The sequence below is a fragment of the Malaclemys terrapin genome, chromosome 7 (genome assembly GCF_027887155.1).
Source record: "Malaclemys terrapin pileata isolate rMalTer1 chromosome 7, rMalTer1.hap1, whole genome shotgun sequence".
In the NCBI taxonomy this organism is placed as follows: Eukaryota; Metazoa; Chordata; order Testudines; family Emydidae; genus Malaclemys; species Malaclemys terrapin.
Genome location: NC_071511.1, coordinates 91190527 through 91213361, shown reverse-complemented (window position 1 = coordinate 91213361; position 22835 = coordinate 91190527). Strand labels below are relative to the sequence as shown.

Sequence of the window (22835 nt, the reverse complement as noted above, 5' to 3'; positions counted from 1 at the left end):
GTGTGTAAGTGACCTTGACCTACTGAGTATAAACAGTTAAATCAATGGCTGGCATTGGTAGACTACTGCTGTAGGGAAAACTCTAATTGTGTCAAGCTCATTGCTAGTAATACAGCAGCACTGCAATCTATATGAGTTATTTGTAATGCAAATGAACAATCTTTTTCCTAATGCTTGCCATTCACATATAAATCAACCCATGATTTGGAAAAGTTTGGTCTGTATTTTGCTAGAAAACTTTTTTTCTTTAGTTCTCTGAGCAGCATGAATGTTGATGTAGTCAACATCAGCAAAGTGCTCTGAAGACTTCAAATAATGGTCATTATATATAAAAGCAAAGTGCTATTATTAGTGTGTCTACTAATTCCAGCTATTTAGAACCTCACCATTCTTCAATAATTAATTAGATACATATATACTGTTGCTGCAGCTTTATGCTTCACTCGTATTTAAATTTCACTAACACCTTCATTTTAGCTCATTACCTCATTTTTATGCACATCTTATATTTCATTGGCTCTGACAGAGTTAGAAAAACACAGCATTTGTGAACTGCTTATTTAACTCTTCCTTTTTATCAGCTTTCAATCTGCAGCTGAGTGCAACAAAAGGACCACCAACCAAACTACACACATTCCTTTGTCCTAAAATAGAGACAGCCTATAGCAGCACACATTAAAAGTCTTCATCAGTAGTATTCACTGCACACAGATCTATACTGTGGCTGTTCAGCAACAGCCTGCACTGGAGGTGAGAAATCCTGGACTCTTATTATGAGAATGCACGGTGTGCATTTTCCTCCTGCAGCATCTCAATTGTGTGGGGGCTGGTATAAAGGGAGATGGGGCCATGGCACCACCATAGCCCTGACCCTATGGTGAGTCTAATTACAGCATCAGATTCTTCCTGTACCTATGCTCAAAAAGCAGAGAATGGGATTGTGTCTGAGGTTTGCACAGGGACATAAGGCAGAGGAAGGCACTTTGTTGCCTCTCTGCTCTTGCACACCAATGAAAAACCAAGTACTGTCTGGTCCATAGTATAATATGTACTAGAATATAGTACACAAACTAGAATATACTCTTGCAGTTAAAATGCTTATAAGGTACAATATTTACTGCCCTCTTTTGAAAGCAAATGTTTCATGCTCCACTATGTGTAATGCTTCAGTAAAACTTTATTCTTAATGACTCTAGGTTTGGAATCCATCTTTCCATATAAATTATTTTGCATGATATGCATTAGATATGAGTTTGATCATTAAAACTGAAGTGCTTATTCTGAATAACATAACATGTGAATAGAGTCTAACTACTTATTTATTTCATGGGAAGGAGAAATTGAGACAGAAGGTTTTAAAGGGAGACCTGGATAAACTGTGTCCAGTTAGACAAAAAGATCTGTGGAGGGCTATACTAGAATACAGTTAAGTAACAGTAAGGAATTTGAAGGACAACTATTGATCACTGTTAAAAGGCCATTTTCTCCTCAGTGGACCATCTCCTGAACTTTGAGGAACGCAGCTTCGCAGCCCGAGTTCTGTGTTTACCTTCAGAGAACTGTTTTGTAAAATGGAGGCCCTGGGTCAAAGGACTTAATAAACTGGTCAGTTAAGGGAGGGAAACATCGGTCTCTGGACAAAACAGCATGAAGTTGTCACACTGTACAAGTCAAAGTCAGAGAAGGAAATTGTTTTCAACTGATAATTGCCTTGAAGACAGGAAACTAAGTAAGGGGAACCTACCTATCTGGGCTTTGGCTAAGTATTCAGAGGAGATATGTTATGCAACTGGTTTCTTTTAATCTGAGTTTCTCTCTATTTTTAATAATCTAATTTTAAAGAAAATAGTGGATTGTGGGGTTTTCACACAGATTGCCTCAAAAGACATCAAGGTCCTTTAGCCTTCCAGGTGACAATAGGAATCAAACTCCACACTCAGTCTTAAATATAGGAACAAAGATGTCCTCTCTCAGTGAGGTGTACAGCAAAGAGCTGTTGCACAAAATGGGAGGAGACAAAGGACTGAAGAAGAGATAATTTTCTGGGAGGGCAAACAATATAACTGAGACTGTTCATGCAAAATGAAAGCAGTGGCTCATAATTAATTTTCAATTCAAAAGTGCCAAATATCTGCACAATTCATATAGCATTGGCTCAGAGAAAGCAAGTTCAGTATCAAGTTTATGGGTCAGATCTTCAGCCCCATTCCATTCCTTGGAATTGCTCAGGCAGTGCAAAGGATCTAGAAAGCTGTTCTAAGGGACAACTGGAAATTCCCTTCATGTAGGTAAATCACTGGATGGCATAAAGTTGGCATAACCAGTTCTAATTAAGAAGTTTCCTCCTCCCCAATGTGTGTAGTAAAATGGCCAGTCAGAGGATGCTAAACTGCAGTGATTCTTCCTGGGTGGCAACTAAACGCTTGATGGAGGCTGGTTAAGCCTCCAAACAGCTTGAAGAGGTGATCTGGAGCCATACTTTCCCTCCTCCCTCACCTGCACTGATTTCTAAATTCTTAATTGTCCTGGAGCAGGCTCAGGCACCTGTGTACTGTTACTTTATTGTTTGAAAAAGCAAGTACTTCTTTTCAATATGGAAAGTCCTTTGACTATAGTATCTCCAAAACAAGGAAAAGGTAAACTCTGCTAGAGTACATTTATTCATAATGCGTGTTTTGTCAAAACCCCCATCAAACTGAAAATATATAATGCAACAGAAAAGAATTACAGTTGTGCACACTTCTCCTTTCCCACTGTGAAATGTGACAGTTTAGAAGGGCATGATTTATGGAATAAAGAAGCTCTGCAGAAAGACATGTAGACGTTGGTAAAATATATGGTAAAAGTTAATTGTCATTAGGGCACAACTATGCACACCTAAAAGGGAGACATCATGATATGTCAGATACATATTTTTTCCCTTTAAATACGTTACAATGGAACAGAGTGATTAAACAGAATTTTTAAAATGCGTTTAAAAGTCTGAATGTCTGTCTTTGAATAATAGTCTCTCAAAATACTCCAAAAAGCCCATATGAATAGCGTGACCAGACAGCAAATGTGAAAAATCGGGATGGGGTGGGGGGTAATAGGAGTCTATATAAGAAAAAGACCCAAAAATCGGGACTGTCCCTATAAAATCGGGACATCTGGTCACCCTACATATGAAAAGATTATACTAACTCCATAAAATTTCCCTGACTTATGAGGGGAATAGCCACCCATTTGTGCTCTCTTTTTGAGCCTGTTTTCTGACATTTTCATCATCTCTTTGACCCCCTAGTGACCAACATGCTTCCAGTAAACTCTGATTTACCCTGCTGATCCACATTAAAATGCTTATCTAAATGTTGCAAATATGTTTGGTCAATACTAACACTGCAGCATCTTGATTGACAAGGAATATGAATTTGAACTGAAGTGATGTTGAAGTGTTTACTGAGCACTGTGGTATTAGGAGGATGTTATTAAGTTATGACTTGTGCATTACAAGATCCTTTTTACATCATGCTTTTACGAGTGATTATATTATGTTTGTCTTTTACAATACACTATGTCCCTCACACAACAGTAATCCCAACACTGGAAATCTAGAATTTGGTTAAGAACATGTGTTCATCTCTGAAGCAAATAACAGCAGGCTCTTCTTTTTAATCAAACTGAATGAGAATTATAATTGGACAGGCATCAATAACAATTTGCTTTACTGTGATTTTAATAATCTTCTAAGAGGACTTTGTGCTTTGGCAAGTTAAATAAATATCTACAACAGAGCTCAATCTTTGTATAACAGATTTGGCAAACCCAAATAAAAATCAACAGAGCATATTCCAAGGGCATTTTGATGCAAATTGCTATGGGCTAGAATCACACAGGGACTCAGGTGCCTAACTGCCTCTTTAGGCACCTGTCACTGACCTAGTTAATTAGCCACTACACTGCTGGGAGGGATCCAGCTTCTGAATTCCACATGCACTTAACTTGCTGGAGGTGGCACAGTTTAGGCACTGTTCCTGGCTTTGGGCCTTGTGGCACATGCTCAGATGCAGACTCATATTTGTCACTCCCTTGGCAATGGGGATCCCTCAATCCCTAGGCCTTGTAACTAGTGCCACCTTCTACAAGCCTTCCCAGTAGCTCTTGTAGATTCCCCAGAATCCCACCAGAAGCATGAGCCTTTTGGCTTACAGGGGCATGTGATAGTGAAAGCCAACTTTGCACAGAATTCTAAAACTCTTTATTCTTTACTTAATAGCATGAGAAACACAGAGTCTATACAAAATAAAGGAACCTATATGCACTTCATGGCCTCATGCTCCTCGCCAATATGGAGAATTTTTTGGGCTTGGGCAGAGTCCCTGAATACCCTAGAGATCTTTCCCCTGCAGCTCAAGTTTCAGAGTAACAGCCGTGTTAGTCTGTATCCGCTTCCCCCTGCAGCTCATGACTTCTCTTTCAAAACATGGAGCCTTTCCAGCTCAGCTAGTTGTCTCTGATCTCAGCAGACGCACAGTTAAGCAGGAGTCCCCTCTAAGAAAGTATGTCAGTCTCTTCCCCTCTCCCACCCAAAGCTTTCTTGTTCCTCTTTCAGTGAGTCTCTCAAGTTTAGATGTCCCCCTATCAACACATACTGCTGGTGTTTTTTCACTGTCCACTTTTGCTTGAATAGGCATTGGGCTAGAAAAAGTCAGACTCACTTGATAGCCTGGTGGTTAGGGCATTCACCTGTGCTGGGAAGCAATGTTCTGAGAGAGAGAGAGAAGACCAGGGAAAACTGAAGCCTATTATTAACATGAAAATACTGGTTAGCATACTATCAATCTGATTTCTGCACAATACTCATCACTTTAGTAGCTGAGGACATTGGCATAGTATTGCTTTTGGAAGTGATAAGATCTTCTAAAATATGTTAGAAACATTCTGTACAAGACCAACCTACAGCTAAAAATAACTTAGGTAGTTGTCAACAGCTGACAAAACAGGAGCAATGAGACATATCAAACGTAACATTTAACGAGGATGAAACTTCCACTAGGCATTGTCTGTAACACCTCTGTCCATGAAAGTTTTATTTTTAAACCATCTGTTTCCATCCATGACCATTTTAAGATAGACACCAGAACAGCCTTAAGGCCTTAAGGACTGTTAAACTTGGGCACCACATGTACAGTAGCGATAGCTCAAGATAAAGAACGACAACTATTGTCAGCAGCTGTACGGTAAGCAGGTCTTCAGCATGACTCGAAGGGTCATGTGAACTGAGTTGGAAAAAAAATTCCTAGAGTCAAACGCTAGAAACTGTGAATACAGGAAGAAATTAGACCAATCCCTTAGTCTACCTCTGTACTCTATGGAATTCATAATGTCCTTGTAATCCATAGCATTAAATGATATAAGGTGAAGCCATAAGTTCTGGCTCTGTTAGCCTCTCGTTAGCAAAGTGACATAAATACCAGTGTTTCCTCAGTAGAGGACAGATTAGTCACATATTGGGGAAGAGAGACATACAAATACTTTGATTTTTAAAACTGGGACTGTTTAATTTGGAGATGTATCACCCATCTCCTTCATCTCCTTAATTCTCTCAATTTTTCTTTGTCCTTCCATCCTTACACAGCAATCTCTCTTTTTTATTCCCTCTGTATTTTTCCATACATACCTCTTCTTTCCATGTTTCATCATCATCTTTTTCTGTCCCTGACTCATTTTAGTTGGTTGCTCTGACTGCTGCTCTCCCCAATATCAAGTCTCTAGATATTGAGATATTGCAAGCAACTTTTAAATGTTCATATTCAAAAGAGGTAAAAGATTATAAGTTTACCCCTTCTTCTAGGAGTGCTTTCAAATCAAGAAATAACTAAATGTACTATTGTATGCCTTTAACTCATTGGTTCTCAACATTTATTTTGGACAGGGGTTCTCCATCTTGTGATGGATTTATAGACTGTCATCCTTAAGTTGCAGCACATTCCCTCATACATAGTTTTTGCATAGCTGTCATTACCTCTGTCTTTCTCCCTAACAATAATGGAGAATTCACAGGACTCCATAAGGAAGCTATTAATTATTCTTATTTATTTGTACTGCAGTGGCCCAAGTCATGGATCAGGGTTCCACCGTGCTAAACATTGTACAAACACATAATAAAAAGACCCTGCCCCAAAGAGATTACAATCTAAGTAAATTAAAACTTCAAATCATCCATGATTCAACATCACAATCTGCTGACTCCTCAGCCTAGCGTCTCTAAGCTTTCAAATTCACTATAATCTTAAAAAAACCCTTCAAAAACAGACTCCAACGAGAGACTGCTGAGCTGGAATTGATATGCAAACTAGATACAATCAACTCAGGATTGAATAAGGACTGGGAATGGCTGAGCCATTACAAACATTGAATCTATCTTCCCTTGTAAGTATTCTCACACTTCTTATCAAACTGTCTGTACTGAGCTAGCTTGATTATCACTTCAAAAAATTTTTTTTCTCTTACTTAATTGGCCTCTCAGAGTTGGTAAGACAACTCCCACCTGCTCATGCTCTCTGTATGTGTGTATATATATCCCCTCAATATATGTTCCACTCTATATGCATCCGAAGAAGTGGGCAGTAGCCCACGAAAGCTTATGCTCTAATAAATTTGTTAGTCTCTAAGGTGCCACAAGTACTCCTGTTCTTTTTGCGGATACAGACTAACACGGCTGCTACTCTGAAACTATAATCTTACACTATAATGACTTCTAATTTTAAATGTATCATGTACAATGTCATGTCATTGGACTCTTATAGTTACAGGAGTTACTGCAATTGAACTGAACCCAAGAGACGATTTTTACATCAATTAACTTAATATTTTCACAATAACTCAATTTAACTCACTGTTTATAATGTTATCTTACTCCAAAATGGTATATCATTTTCTATTTTCTTTCTCATTAGTTTATTGCTGGGTTTTTGTTTGTTTGTTTAAAGATTAGTAGGCCATCAATTTGTGCCACTCACTCTATGGGCAAATTTTAGTTATGTTTACATTTTAATATTTGCCTAATGATATGATGTAAATTCACACTCTTGTGTCTAGTTCAATCAACAACTAGATTACCACACAGTTGAGAACTCAGTATTTGACCTTTGAATTTTTCAAAATTCAGTATTATTTAGTGGCAGAACAGTTAATCAATTTAGTGTTATCTAACTCCAGGATGGTTCATTCTTTCTGTGCCATGCTGGCTTCAGAGTGACTCATCAATTCACTGTCAGCAAACTCCAAAATGGTTCATCAATTTAGTGGTATCTAACAAGGGAACTTACATCAATTCAGCATCATCTAATACCAGAATGGTACATTAATTCCATGTCACAGAATGGTTCATTCAAAGTCACCTATCTCCAAAGTGGTTCATCATTTCAGTGTCATCTACTTCCACAGTGGTTCATCAATTCAATGCCCTGGAACTCTAGAGTAGCATATAATCTAATTAAAACTCATCAAGAAAGAACATGATGACCAGAAAATAGAAAGATATACAACAGGTAAGTATAGAAATCAAATTTAGATGTCAAGGACTCTCCATTACAGGGGAAGTATGTAACTTATTTCTGCATGATTACCTTGATATTTTTAGCATGTACTGCAAGTATCTATCCACTGCATTATTTATCTATCCAGCACTTTCCACTACAGTTACCTATCCATCAAGAATGGAATGCAACAACTATATCATATGGTATGTATTATAAATTTTTATACACATTTTCTTTCTCTCTCTCTCTCTCTCTCAAGAGTAACAAAGCTCTGATCTTGTCTCTGTGGGTCCCATGTTTCCTGGTGGATTTCACTAGCCTCCGAGGCTCACTGTGACCCTCCAAGTAGCCCTTCTCTCTCTAGAGACAAGAGTCACAGCTTACTGAGCCATTTTCATCATCAGCCAGCAAGGGAGATGAGGAGAAGCAACCCTCCCTTGCACAGTCTCTGTTGTCTCCCAGTGACTAATGGGGGGGGGGCAGAAGAGGGGAGCCTGGGACCACCCTGTACTCGGGCTCCAGCACAGGGACCCTAATGGTATCAGCTATGGTAGCTGACTTTTTAGAAATAGGACACGTACAATTCCCTGGGTCACTTTCTCACAGCAGCTCCCACTTTCTCAATATCTATTTCACCCCTACCTCAGGGTCTGATATGGTTTGTACTGCTCAGTATCTCCAACAGCATGGCCGCCTCCTCCTACAGCTCCTGGCACACGCGCCCACCTGACTAACTGGGAGGCTTTTAACTAGTTTCAGCCAGCCCCTCATTGGCTTCAGGTGTCCCAATTAACCTAGCTGTCTTCCCTGCCTTCTGGAAAGATCTTAATTGGCCCCAGGTGTCTTAATCGACCTGGAGCAGCTGCCATTTGTTTAGCCTGTGGCTAATATATCTGTCTCCCACTACTTTGCTATAGCCATCAGCCCTTGCCCCATAACTATATATATATATATATTGTGACATTATACAACACTTTCTCTATAGAATACAATGGTAAATAGTACACAAGAGTGTTGGTTACTGAATTTTCACTGTATATGCTACATGAGAGTGTATATTATAATCAACGTGTCCTTTATTTAGGTATATGTTACCTTTGCAAAAAAGGACAGACTCTGATGAAAGGTAACTATGCAAGTGAAGATTTCTCTAGGAAAAGTGAGGATTGATTCTTAAACTGGAGCAGATGTCGAAGTAAATATAACATAGGTAGAAGTGCCCCAGTGACACCGTCCCTTGGGGAAAAACTCCCTTGTAAATTACAAAGGACACAGAAGAAAGGAAGACAATGATTATAAAAATCCTTCAGCAAATGATAACATGGACTTAGGTATGTGTACATTACAGATCATTCTTAATGGAACCAAGGGGACCTCAAGTGTAGAGATTGGTAAAGTTGAGAATGGTTCTGAGTCAGTGTGATAGGGTTTTGGGATGTTGCAGAAAGTAAAACCGCAGGTGGAGTAACATTACTGCTGCATCGTTTGCTAGCTGCAGAGAGTGGACTGTGAGAAACTATTTGAAGCTCTCAGGTAATATGACTTCATGCAATCCAACCTCATATTATCACTGGTACAAAATGGACTTTGGGGGGAAAATACAAATGCAATACACAGATGTGCAGGAACAATGTCAGCTCAGTAAGTTAGTTAAACCGTAAGTTAGCCAATATTTTAAACAAAGATTACAAAGAAACTATGGCCTAAAGAATATACTGCAATTGTTATACTGTGAGTACTACAAGGGAAATGGATGAGCAGCGACAACGGAATTTCGGAAAAGAAAACAAACATCAGAGGTTAAAATCCTGGCTCCAGTGAAGTCAGTGGGAGTTCACAAGAGCCAGAATTGTACCCCAAGAAGGAATGTGTTCCTAGGGTGGTGAAAAATTCAGCCTTGTATATTTTAGCTAAGATGATGTGGGAAAATACTCTTGAAAAAATGTTGTGCATTGTTTAGATATACCAATACAATTTGGAATATATGTCAAACATGGTGACAATGGATTAGATACTGGGGTTTGATCTTTTCCAATCAATCAGTGGGGCAGGTACAAATATAACCCAGGAAGAAAGGAAGTTTTGGGCATTAACTCAGTATTTTTGTGTAATGTGTTGAGTGCACAAGGTAGGGACTCTCCCCATTCATAATCACCTCTGGGGGAAGCTTCTTATTCCTTCTATCTATTTTTATGGCCCTGATCACTGTAGTATCTGAGCACTTCACAATCATTAGTTGATTTTCTCCTCCCAACTTCCTGTAAGTTAGGGAAGTATTATCCTCATTTTATAGATGGGGACCGTCACCAGAGGCACAAGATTAAGTAATTTAAGTGACATTAGACCATCCCTTCTATAGAAGATTGTTACAAGATTTTTTAAAATATTTATTTATTTTGCTTAGTTGTAACAGAATTAGTTTCTATTAGATGTATTACTTGTGCGTTAAGTTAATGTACTGTTGCATGGCCATGCTAATATTCAAAGTTAATGGCACCTAAAATTTCTCATATATATCTCAGGTTTAGCAAGACTGTGTGATACCTTCACTGTTGCGTTATATTTTATTGAGATTCAATAAGATATTATATGATGAAATGATTCATCACAGATTGAATCCATTGTGCTTATTCAATCTGCTTCAATATTTCTCCCTTCTGGGGTTTCTTTTTTTCAATAAGCAGAAGTAGAAAAAAAATCATGCCCTATTCTAGCTGTGTTAATCATTTCCCAGATGGATGGACACTGTAGTGTTTAATTACTTTTCACTGTATGCCAGCCCTGTTTTGTCTGCATGACCCTTTGAAAATGCTGTGTTACAAATTGAAGCTTAGTTCAGCAGCCTTAAAAAAGTTATAACCCTATTTAGCCCACTGCTGCAAACTTCACTTTGAGTTTAACTTTCACTCTGTGGTTTTTTGATAAGAGGCTGATATATCTGCACTGCCCTACTATGTCTTCAAGAACAGAGCTTTTTTAGGTCAGAACCAAAGACCTTGAATTTCAGTTCACCAAGAGGATTAGTTAAACATCACATTTTGTATTTACATACTATTCTTCTATACTATCCACAGCAAAAGAACAATCATGTTAGCAGGAGAAACAACATTATTAAATATATTAAACTATAAAGGCTTGAAAAAAAAATCACACTGTTCCTTAATATAATGGGGGGGAAACCTCAAGTTACTTTAAGGAACTCAGAGCTTTTCAGGCTCATTTTAAAATTTCACAATTCCCAGGAAAAGTCACCAGTACACTGTTGAATGAGTCTGAAGGACTTTGGGTTCAGAAAACTTATTGCCAATGCAGAAACTAATTGTTTGGTGGCAAAAATATTCCTGGGTTTTCCTGTCGAGTCTGAGATAAGTTTGATAAGGGGAGCTCCTTCAATATATGCAGAAATTGTTACACATAATTATCAAATTGTCTCTACTTTATTTGGAAATCTAAAGCAATGTTTCTGAATATTTGAGGGAACAATTTAAAGCAGTGGTGCAACAAGGAGAGGGGGAATCCAACCTCCCACAGCCAGAGACAGCAGAGGCCGAAGCAGCAGCTAGAAGCCCAGGTCCTGAGTCTTGCGGCAGCTGCTGAGGGACCACCAGTCCCCACACTACCCAAGCAACCAAGGCTTGAGATGCTCAGCACCAGGAATCATGGCTCTGGGGCTTCCCCTCCCCAGTGGCATAGGGCTGAGGGAGCCAGCCTTGCCCCCAATTCAGTCTCCCCCAAGGGAAAGGAAGCCCCATAATTGATTGCTGGAGCTGGGTGGCTCAGGTCCTGGCTGGTGGACCCCACAGAGGCTACAGCTGGACTGGGGCCAGCAGCCAGGCCCTCTCCCTGCATGCTGCCAGACTCAAACATGCGGAGGGGCCACTGCTTCCAGGGGTGGTATAACCTGGGATATACAATATTTTGGAGGCTAATTATGTTTCTGTCCCCATACATCACTCCCTGTGAACTGCACAAATGTGCGGGGGATGAGGAGGGGTGGAGTGGAGGAAGGAAACAGGACCCAGATGGGCTGGAGTGGCTAATGCAGTCATAGGCACCAACTTTTGATTTTGCTGGTGGATGCCCCACACTGGCTCCATCCCCTCTCCTTAGGCCCCACTCCCGTTCCACTTCTTCCCCCCACTCAGGTTCCTCCCCTGAGGTCCCACCCCCACTCAACTTCTTCCCACCCCCATTCCTCTGTAATCACCTCCCCCAAGTGCCTCCCACCTGCCGCTCTCTTTCTGCCCCCTCCTGCACCCCGCCTCAACAGCTGAGGCAGCCACTGAAGAGCTGATTGGCGGCCCACCCCAGGGCCATCAGAGCAGCAGTATGGGCCAGCATTGCTGTGTCAAGGACTAACACCCAGGCAAGCCCGCTGAGTTACAAGGGCCTCAGAAGAACACTTTCTAACCCAGCAACTGCACTGGAACCTGCCAACACTGTGGTAACTGTCATTAAAACAGACCTACTATATGCCAGATAGAAGGTGAAAACCATATGGCAGTTTGCCAATTTTATCATACGGGAAAATCTTTTCCAGACCTTAAAACTAGCAATCATCCTTGCCTTGCCATTGGCATTCAGGGAGATCCAGCATACTAGTCTACAGGCGGGAAAGGTGGGACTGAAACATGGAGCCCAAAATCGCTACTTATTTATGTAGCCAGCTGCCTCCTTCTTTAGCTCCACCAGGCAAGAACCAATCACTTGGCCTCATTACCACCCCCAATGGCATGTATTTTCTTCTACTGTCAATATAATTTGATACAGTTTAAAATGTATATACAAAATTGTTAAAAAATCTGTACCTATAGGATGTTTATTTAAGGAAGAAGAGGCTTCCATGATAATCAATATGTACTTCACTTTCAAATGCTTCCTCTGAGGTTAAGTTGGATAGGTTTTAAAAGCTTTGTTGAAATTATTTCAACTGCTTCTTTTGGTTAAATCACCTATACAATGTCTGAGGTTCGATGTACAGTAATTAATTAGTTCTATGGCATATTCCATAAAATGTATTCCTATTCACTCCAACTACTTGAAATTTTTATGAACTTTTCATTGTCTTAGCAAAGATACTAGATTGTTTACAGCAGACAAATTTGTGAAGTAGCTGTTTCCATAAATCCCATATAGCAAAACGTATTTTGCATGAATATATTTATTGCTACCTTTCAGACTATTTTGTAAGAAAGTATGCAAATTTTTTTTTACAATTTTAAAAATATTTTGAAAAATCTTAATTGATTGAAGTTCCAAAATTAGTACAGAATGATTTTAACAGTAGGCGTTGAACTAGGATAGAACTAAATTCAAGGTGCACCTTCTAATATTGCCAATAATTGTGTTTTCACTAAAATAATGAGTAATAATGGGAAGACTCACACAACAAGGTATTAAACCATATGCACAAGGGTAGCAGAATCTGCCCACAGGTAGTCAAGTGCTATGTACTATAATGATTTAGTAGTAAGCAGCTTTATTCCTACTGCACATACTAACTGCATCTGGGATCACAACACAACACACGGGGGAAGACAGCAGCCACGGAGGGTGGAACAACTACTCCTTCTGCACAAGCCTGTGGGAAAGGGGAAGAGCTTTGGCTCTGCTTCCCACCAGTGTGCCAGCCAAAGAAGCTCTGCTGGTGAAGGGGAACGGGGAGGGGGAGGAAGCTACACCAAGAGAAGGGCTGGTACCGCTTACTTCCCTCTAAAGCAACGAAAAAGCAGAGATTGAATTTTACTGAGTCACAATTTGGCTGCTGCTGTGCTCCTAGGCCAGTGGAACAACAAGCTGTCCCTTACACAGGCCAGACTGTAAGGTACCAATCGAGCCAAAGTGATAAATGAGTGGCTAAATGAAGTGATTTTCTGCTACTTGGCTTTTTTTGTAGACCTCACTGAACAACTAAAAATCAGGCCAGGCCTCAAATTAGCATATACTGTACTGGAGCTTACTGCATGCAAAGGTTTATAACATAATACAGACTGGAATCTCTCTATATGAAAATGATTTGAAATACACAAACTTTGGAATGGGGAAAAAGATCTATTTCATAGGCTTCAAATAAATCTTCTATTCTTGTTTCTCCCTCAGAAAGGCTCCTCACTGCAACAATCCTACATTCAAGGACTGACATGGCTTCTTCCAGAATCAGTCACTACTGCTCCTAGCATAAGCCAGAGAGTGTGCTAGAGATTGATGCAACATGTATTAGTGCTCAGAAGTGAAGGACAGAGCCTGGGTGACCACTATTTACTAGTTATTTTTGTTGAATTCTATGTATCTTCTGTTTTAGTATCCATAAAGCTCATCTGGTACACATTGTATCAATTAATATTTGTAAAGGTTTTCCTAGTGGCTATACAGTGGCAGAAATTAGTTTAGATTTTGATATAGTGTAATTTTCATGTTATATGCCATTGCTAAATGTAGAATCATTCATTTCTGTAGATCTAACCAGCAACAGCCCTCGCATAGAATGCATTTTGATTCAAATGTGTATTACATAAATTCCAAGTTGATTTGCGTGCAATAAAATCAGGTTAAAGGTGTTTTACACATCAGGAATTTCTTATGCTAAATTATTACACACACATTGGAATACAACTCAGTTTAAATAAAAAATAATTTTGCTTCTTTTTGTAGGGTTCCTTGAACTCTATGCTGAACCTATGCCCTTTCCACCCACCTCCAGGTTTTGGTGGCTTTTGGGGGGAGGTGTGTGTATGTGAGGGGAGTTTAAATAATCAAGCATTTTTTTTAAAAAGTGCAACAGCATTATAACCTGCAGTGAGTGGTACCAAAAGCCTCAGACCCAAGTGTCATAAATTACTTCCTGATTGTGGTATTTTAGGGGCCCCTCATGCAACATCACAGCAACTTTCTTGCATAAGACACGGGTAACAGTACATGAGTTTCAGAGTGGTAGGCGTGTTAGTCTGTATCCATTACAATCTACATACCACACAGACTATGCTGACAGATTGTGCCACACACTCTCAAAGAAACTGAGGAACCATCTGATCAACATCCTATACAGCAAACAGGGAAAGATCAAGAATCAGCTCTCAAAACTGGATACTCTCATAAAAAACAACCTTAGAATCATAGAATCATAGAATATCAGGGTTGTAAGGGACCTCAGGAGGTCATCTAATCCAACCCCCTGCTCAAAGCAGGACCAATTCCCAGCTAAATCATCCCAGCCAGGGCTTTGTCAAGCCTGACCTTAAAAACCTCTAAGGAAGGAGATTCCACCACCTCCCTAGGTAACCCATTCCAGTGCTTGACCACCCTCCTAGTGAAAAAGTTTTTCCTAATATCCAACCTAAACCTCCCCAACTGCAACTTGAGACCATTACTCCTTGTTCTGTCATCAGGTACCACTGAGAACAGTCTAGATCCATCCTCTTTGGAACCCCCTTTCAGGTAGTTGAAAGCAGCTATCAAATGCCCCCTCATTCTTCTCTTCTGCAGACTAAATAATCCCAGTTCCCTGAGCCTCTCCTCATAAGTCATGTGCTCCAGCCCCCTAATCATTTTTGTTGCCCTCCGCTGGACTCTTTCCAATTTTTCCACATCCTTCTTGTAGTGTGGGGCCCAAAACTGGACACAGTACTCCAGATGAGGCCTCACCAACGTCAAATAGAGGGGAATGATCACGTCCCTTGATTTGCTGGCAATGCCCCTACTTATACAGCCCAAAATGCCATTAGCCTTCTTGTATGTGTAGCCTTCTTCTGGCATAAGAGCTGTAATATCTTTGATTGGACCACCTTCTGTTTGAGGGAGGTAGAAGCTTTCAAACTTGCACAGAGCTCTTTTCCAACTCTGGGAAACTAGCTCAAAGTGTCACTGCAAAATACAAGATTTGAACAAATTGTTTAGCATAAGTGGCTAATGCCTATTTCAAGGGACCATTCAAGGTCAAGTGGCCCATTGACACTCTTCCAGTCACAGGGAGAAAAGGAAGGGCAATGGGAAAGCATCTTGGGATGGGGTTGTTAGTGAATTACAGATTGTTTTAATAAGCCATAAAACCAGTATCTCTATTCAATCCATGATTTTTTGTGTCTAGCAAAGTTATTAATTTAATCTCCCAGACTCACCTTTTGAAGGTGGTGTGCTGGTTTCCTTTGAGGATGAGGACTGATTGGTCAGATATAGAGTAACTGCTTTGTGAAAAGTGTTCACCCACAGATGATGTGGTGTTTTTATCTTTTATCAGAGTGTATGATTATCTGGTTTCACCCACATAGTTGCTATTAGGCCATTTAGTGCACTGGATGAGGTACACCACATGTTGTGATAGGCATGGGCAGGACCCAGGGATCTTGAAACGTGTTGTGGGGGGTCGTGATCCCTGTAGCAGAGGAGGTATGTCTGCTGGTTTTGCATGTGTTGTTCTGGCAGGTCTGGTGCTGCCTTGAGTTGGTGTGTCCTGATCTGTGGGGAACTTGCTTCTGATGATGAGCTTTGAGTTAGTTTCCCAGAACTGAAGACGTGCTCTGTATAAGCTCAAAAGCTTGTCTCTCACCAACAAAAGTCGGTCCAATAAAAGATATTACCTCACCCACCTTGTCTCATCAATTTATTCTTATTTACAAGGTTATTACCAAATGGTATATCCTTTGTTATTTTCACAAGGCCTTTTTAAATGGTGATCCCTTATGGTCTGGCCCACAATTATAGCACTTTAGATAGGAAAAGATTTATACATTCTTCTACATTGAAATGTGTTTAATGTCTGTAATTTCAATTTTATAATATGATTACAAAGTTTAACAAATTAACATTTGTGTTTACTTAAAACACAAAACAACGTACAAACATTTCAGTAAGTTTGACCACATCTTGGGGATAACCTATAACACTTGCCAACTTTTTTTTTTTTTTAAAGGCCAGCACTTTTGTGTAGAAAATAGTACCTGTCATGATTTTTCAGCTCAAGTGTCAATTTTGATCCCAAAGAGATGGAAGGCTAGATTCCCCTTCTGCATTACGGCTACTGTGATCTGAATCACTGGCTTACCTAGCTATAGGAAGCTTTTCCTAGTATAGAGGCATGATAGTGATTCCTATGTCATCATCCTTCCTGTGGGTTGGGCAGGGGGCATGGCTGGGGAAAAGGGAGGTGCCCCATACCTCAGTGATTCCCACCTACCATAACAGCCCTTGGTGTTCTAAACTGTGCTAAGGGCTAGCCAAGTGCAGAGCAGCCACAGGATCAAGAGATCACAACAGATTTTTAAGGTCAGCAATAAGCCAAGAGGAAAGTCCAGAAATAAAAATCACAGAATAACTGTTATATTGGTATAACATAACCACATCGACAGCGGACCACGCCCTGGAGCCAAGGTGCACTTCAGACATGACAGCAGAACACACTACATAGGGAAACTTGCCTATTATAAGTAACTAGGGAACTGAAATAAATCCGTTCCTTCTGGTAAGTGGTCTTCTAACAAACCAGTAGCAGGATTGCTCTCAGTGGGCTGATTCCCTGTAGCCCCACACCTTGCATAGCCATTTACTTCAGAACAAAATGGATGTAAACTGCTTTCATTTTGATTTAGTAGCATTGTACCTCCACTTTGCTTTCACTTTGTATCAATTTAAATGACTATGCAAGGTGTTGGGCAATGGAGACTCAGGCCCAATATCTTTGGGGACACTTCAAATATACTTTGGATGATCTCTTAAGACAGGAAGCTGCCCAGTATGGGCATACTTTGCACATTTTTCATTGTAGATATGTGTGAGGGCATAAATGTCTGTGCCACATTAAACTACAACTATTAGTTGGTATGTTTGCCCCTTTAAATCATCACTTTGACATGTTCAGAAAATAGCTTGAAAGAAAAGAGAACATCCCAAACATTTGCAAAGGTTTTTCTCAGCCAAAAAGAAAACCAAATACTGTACATAGCACCCATTCCCTGCCTCTTCATAATGTTGGAAAGTCCAGCAAAGTATTCTATTGCTTTTGCCCATTAAGTTTAGTTAATTGTGGTGAAGTAAGCAGAATGTAACAAGTTAAACTACCATAAGCTTTAATCATTTAAATTTACTAGTTAACACGACTTTTCTTATGCAATTTTATTATTATGAGCATTTAGAAGTTCCTAGCAAAGTTCTTATTTTTCAGAACTATGTTTCTTAAAACCCTACCAAAATAAAAAGCATACTGTGAAGATATTCTCAAGCTATGTACAGAATAGGTGCTATTCAAAAAAAAAAGGGGGGGGAACCATGAAATCTGCTAATTGATTATTGGATGTTACTTACCAGTTATATTTAGCATTTCTAGTAGGAGACATTTAGTTTTGGATAGATTATGATTCATATTTTTGGTGTAAAAATAATGTTATTGGTGTTAACACTGTTTTCCCTGATTGATATTAAAAAATTGGCCCCACTTTGAAGTTTCACCTAGAGATAAGTTTACAAGTTGCATCAGAGAACTTTAGAACCCACCAATCTCCTCTGCAAAGAAATATCAGCCCTGCAGAAATGGTGAGTTGTGTGTATTTGGGTTGTATATTTTATTTGAAAAAATATTCTTAAACTTTGCTACAGTGAGGTTTTGATGGGTTTTATGTTTCAATTAAAAGAAGAAACTGTAATTATACTGAATATTAATTCAACTCTTGAAGGCCCATTTTCCTGTGGATAATAAGAGTTACAAATATTTATCATGGATATAATTAGTAATTAGGCAGTATTCTCTCTTCCATGGATCCCCTTCCTAGGAGCAGACACTACTAGGGAGGCTTTAATGCATATTTTATGATTTACTTGGTATCACTATCTACATACATAGTGAAAACAGAGCAACACAAAATTATTATATAACTGATTAGAGTGAATGCTTATCAATACCCTGTAAAATAAAATTATGTAGATATACTTATCTCATAGAACTGGAAAGGACCCTGAAAGGTCATCAAGTCCAACCCCCTGCCTTCACTAGCAGGACCAAGTACTGATTTTGCCCCAGATCCCTAAGTGGGCCCCCTCAAGGATTGAACTCACAACCCTGGGTTTAACAAGCTAATGCTCATTACATAGTAACATTATTTATTCTCAAAAAGTATTTTTATTAAATTAAATATGTTTATATTTTTGAAAATACATGAAATATAACTTACTTTTGGAAGGGACACGTAGATTGGATCGAACCACTTGTAGTGAGTCTGCCTGTACCCGAAGTTCATAGCTTTTCACACTTTCATAGTCAAGAGGCTTTTTAATGAAGATAACACCTGTTCTGTTATTAATGGCAAATACATCTGGAATCCAGAAAAAACAAAACAAGTAACTTTCTAAAACCTGTAGATACTAATAGGATGTTTCCTCAAAATCTTTAAGATTAAGTTTTTCCATTCTTGTAAAAACATTATTCATTCCTGCCTCCTACTACAGGGAGTTGAGGGATCAACGCCTTCACCACCCTAAGGACTCCATAGTCCCTGTCCTCAGCTGCATTCTTTATTGTTATCATGAAAAGGGCAGAACTGCTGATGTGGGTACTGGAACTGGAACAAACAAACTTCAGGGCAAGCTGCAAAAACTATCTGGATATATAGACTATTCCCTCAGCTGGGAGAAGGTTAACGCCATTCTCCCCCAAATAACCCAGTATAATTTTGTTTGCAATTTTTAAGGTCAAGCATGGTGAGCACCTGAGAATGGGGTAAGTTTGAGACTAACATTTTACCCCTTTCTTTAAATATCAGACTTTAGCCATCATGCTACATAGTAATATGTAGGACACTGTCATGACTGAAAGCTACAGTATATTAAAACAAATCAGACGTCTCTGTACATAGTTCAGTACCAGGACCACCAATTCAACCTACAGATCTGTTGATAGCAATCACTTGCAGACTTGACATTCACAGTTGTCACTCTACAAGGTCCAGGGCACAGTATGGAAATAGACACAACAAGGAGTGAAGCTGTCAGCTGGCTGGTCTGAAACAAACTGGAACTGACTCAGGCTATGGCAAACCTTTTCGCAAGCTTCTTTACTGCAATCAACTAACACAAGTCTAATATTTCCTTAAATGAAAATATATCCAGGCTGAGTTGATCAAGTGTGTGCATTTTTCAGCAGTGGGGTGCTGGATGATGTGGAATGATAGAGGCACAGATATGTTATCCCTGGCAGAGAGGTTTTATCGGTGTGCAAGAAGAGGGCTGAACTTCACGAGGGGCATGTAAATCTCCCATCATCACTTCCATTCCAACCATGATCATGACAGGACTACAATACTACACTATACACACTTTCATCCCAGCCATGAGACAGGTCAGAAGCAATTCTATTTGAACACTATGCAGTTGACGTATTGCACCATTTTATTATCAGAGCTGGCCAGAAGACAGTTCTGAAGACCAGCTGCTCTATGTGGCAAACCTCAAGATCAGCTGTCAGAAAACCCACCGTATGTGGATACTTGAGGGCCACTAACATTAAATCTCATTCAATGTCTTACATCTGCTCCCAGGAGAGGAAGCACAATGTGAAGCCACAACCAGGTCACCTATGGCAGAATGACCAACAGTGAGACATATTGCAAGGATGAATAGGAGTGCCAGAGAGCAGTTTAGAGAGACAAGGTGATATAAAGATATTGTCTCTCTAATATCCTGTGATGGCTACAACTACACTGCACACAGCAGGGATCAGTTTGGTAGACTGGCCGTTTTCATGGACAACCAAAATACAGTAGTGTTGCAACTGGATTTTCTTGTAAATTTAGGATCATCAATGAACATACAGGTCCTTACACTATTCCTTCCTGTCCTTTCTGTTCAGCCATAAGCCCATTCACATAGGGGGATGATGCCTTGAAAATACTGCATGGAGATTTTTCAAGTGAGATTTCTTCATGAAGGGGGATATTGTGTGGCTCTATGATATTTTTCAAGTGTTCATGATATGATATGATAATCAATAAAAATCACAGTGCAGGGGCAGTGAGCATCCCAATTATACAAAGGATAGATTTAGGCTGATTCCATGTAAAGCACACTCAAAAGCACATTATATATATTGTTAATGATACAACTAAAGAATCTAATATTGACATGTATATAACACAATGTAGAACCAAACAACTTCCTACATTTTAGCTAGAACGCACTTACTGAGCTATGAAAAATCTCTCTTACATTTTAAGGAGCAAACCCGGCTTCCTGTTCCTCAGCCATAAAGGGCATCAAATGCAGTTCTGCTGCAGAGGCAGGATGTAGCAGGTTTATGAAAGCAGAGTAGTGGCAGCAGGAGCTGCTACTTGGGCGAGGCAGGATTTAGCACGAGCTGTTTTATTTATTACACACCACTTTCTGAAATGGTTTACTTTTAATGAATGTACCATACAGCATAATCTGCGACTTCATTGAGATACTCTTACTTACCATCTTCATTTCCTGAAACAACTGAATACACAATCGTCTGATTCAAGGCGGCAGCAGTTACAACAGCAATCAGTGTTCCTTTGGGTGCACCTTCACTCACTGGCGGGGGTCTGCAGAATCAGATTGACACATTTATTCTCTATATTAGCATTTCTCCCCACCTATTAGGTTGCCACAGCAGGATGACAATTGAGGACCTGATTAGATTAACATGGCAAAGTTTAATCCTTGCAGCAATATTGACTGTCTACTGGAAATTAAGGTAGATAACATATGAAATATGACAATGTGAGGATACAACACATGCTCAAGGTATAAGAAAGAGAAAAACGGGATAAAGATAACAGGAACGAAGAATACTCACCACCTGGAAGAAAGCAAGCAATAGTTATCAGCAAAAAAGGCACTTGATAGAGCTATGCTCTGCTAAATGAAAATGACATCTGCTAGAAATGCATGTGGGGAAAGGTTCCTACATTACTAACTTTATAAAAATCAAGATGCTTTTCAGGAAATCCACTGCTTCCTGCATTTAGACCTCGATTCAGCAAAGCATTTAAGAATACACATAAGCTCATGAATAATCCTAGTGAAGTCAGTCAGTGGGAAAGGTCACATAGTTTTCACATGTATAACTTTAACTATCTCCCCTTCCACACCCACAAATTCATAGATTCCAAGATAAGAAAGGACCATTGTGATTACATAGTCTGACCTCCTGTATAACACAGGCCATAGAACTTCCTCAAAATAATTACTAGAGCAATTCTTTTAGAAAAATATCCTATCTTGATTTAAAAATTGTCAATGATGAAGAGTCCACAACATCCCTTAGTAAGTTATTCTAGTGATTAATTACCCTCACAGTTAAAATTTTAGGCTTTATTTCCAGTCTGAATTTGTCTAGTTTCAACTTCCAGCCATTGGATTGTGTTTTACCTTTCTCTGCTATATAGAAGAGCTTATAACTGAATATTTGTTCCTCACATAGATACTTATATTAGGGTTACCATACGTCCGGATTTTCCCGGACATGTCCGGCTTTTTGGGCCTCAAATCCCAATCCGGGGGGAAATCCCAAAAAGCCGGACATGTCTGGGAAAATAGGGAGGGAGGGCCCGGTGGTGCGGGGCTGGCTTGGTGCTCGGCAGGGGCTGGGGGCACGGGCACTTGGCCAGGGGCCGGCGCGATGCTCGGCCGGGGCCGCGGTGCTCGGCCGGAGCCGGGGCCGGGGGCATGGGCACTTGGTCTGGGGCCGGCGCGATGCTCGGCCGGGGCTGGGGGCGCGGTGCTCGGCCGGAGCCGGGGGTGTGGACTGGACCGCGCCGCACCCCACCCCAGCCCCAGCTTACCTGCTGCCTCCCTGTTTCAGACTTCCCGTGAACATTTGATTTGCGGGAAGCAGGGGAGGGGGAGGAGCAGGGGGCGGAGCATTCAGGGGAGGGGGCAGAGTTGGGGCAGGGCTGCGGGTGGTGAAGGAGCGGAGTTGGGGTGGGGCCGGGGCCCCATGGAGTGTCCTCCTTTTTAAAAATTAAAATATGGTAACCCTACTTATAGAGTATCATCAAGTAACCGCTTAACCTTCTCTTTGTTAAACTAAATAGATTTAGCTCATTTAATCTATCACTATAAGGCATGATTTCTAATTCTTTAATCATTCTGGTGGCTCTTCTCTGAACCCTCTCCAATTTATCAACATCCTTCTTGAATTGAGTGCACCAAATCTGGACATAGTATTCCAGCAGCAGTCAGACCACTGCCAAATACAGAAGTGAAATAACCTCTCTAATCCTACTCAAGATTCCCCTGTTTACGCATCCCAGTATCAAATTACCTCTCTTTGCCACATCACATTTGAGCCTATGTTGAGCTGATTATTTC

At 40.1% G+C, this 22835-nt stretch overlaps 1 protein-coding gene across 1 annotated transcript in view; it reads right to left on the bottom strand.

Annotated features, from left to right (window-relative positions):
• The window catches only part of PCDH15 (protocadherin related 15), a 1464924-nt gene that overhangs the window by 110230 nt on the left and 1331859 nt on the right, over window positions 1–22835 (bottom strand). Inside the window, exons 26-27 of the mRNA XM_054035363.1 lie at window positions 20955–21064; window positions 18680–18820 (exon numbers count right to left, since the gene is read on the bottom strand). Coding sequence (XP_053891338.1) covers window positions 18680–18820; window positions 20955–21064 — 251 coding nt within the window. The remainder of the gene's footprint in view (window positions 1–18679; window positions 18821–20954; window positions 21065–22835) is intronic.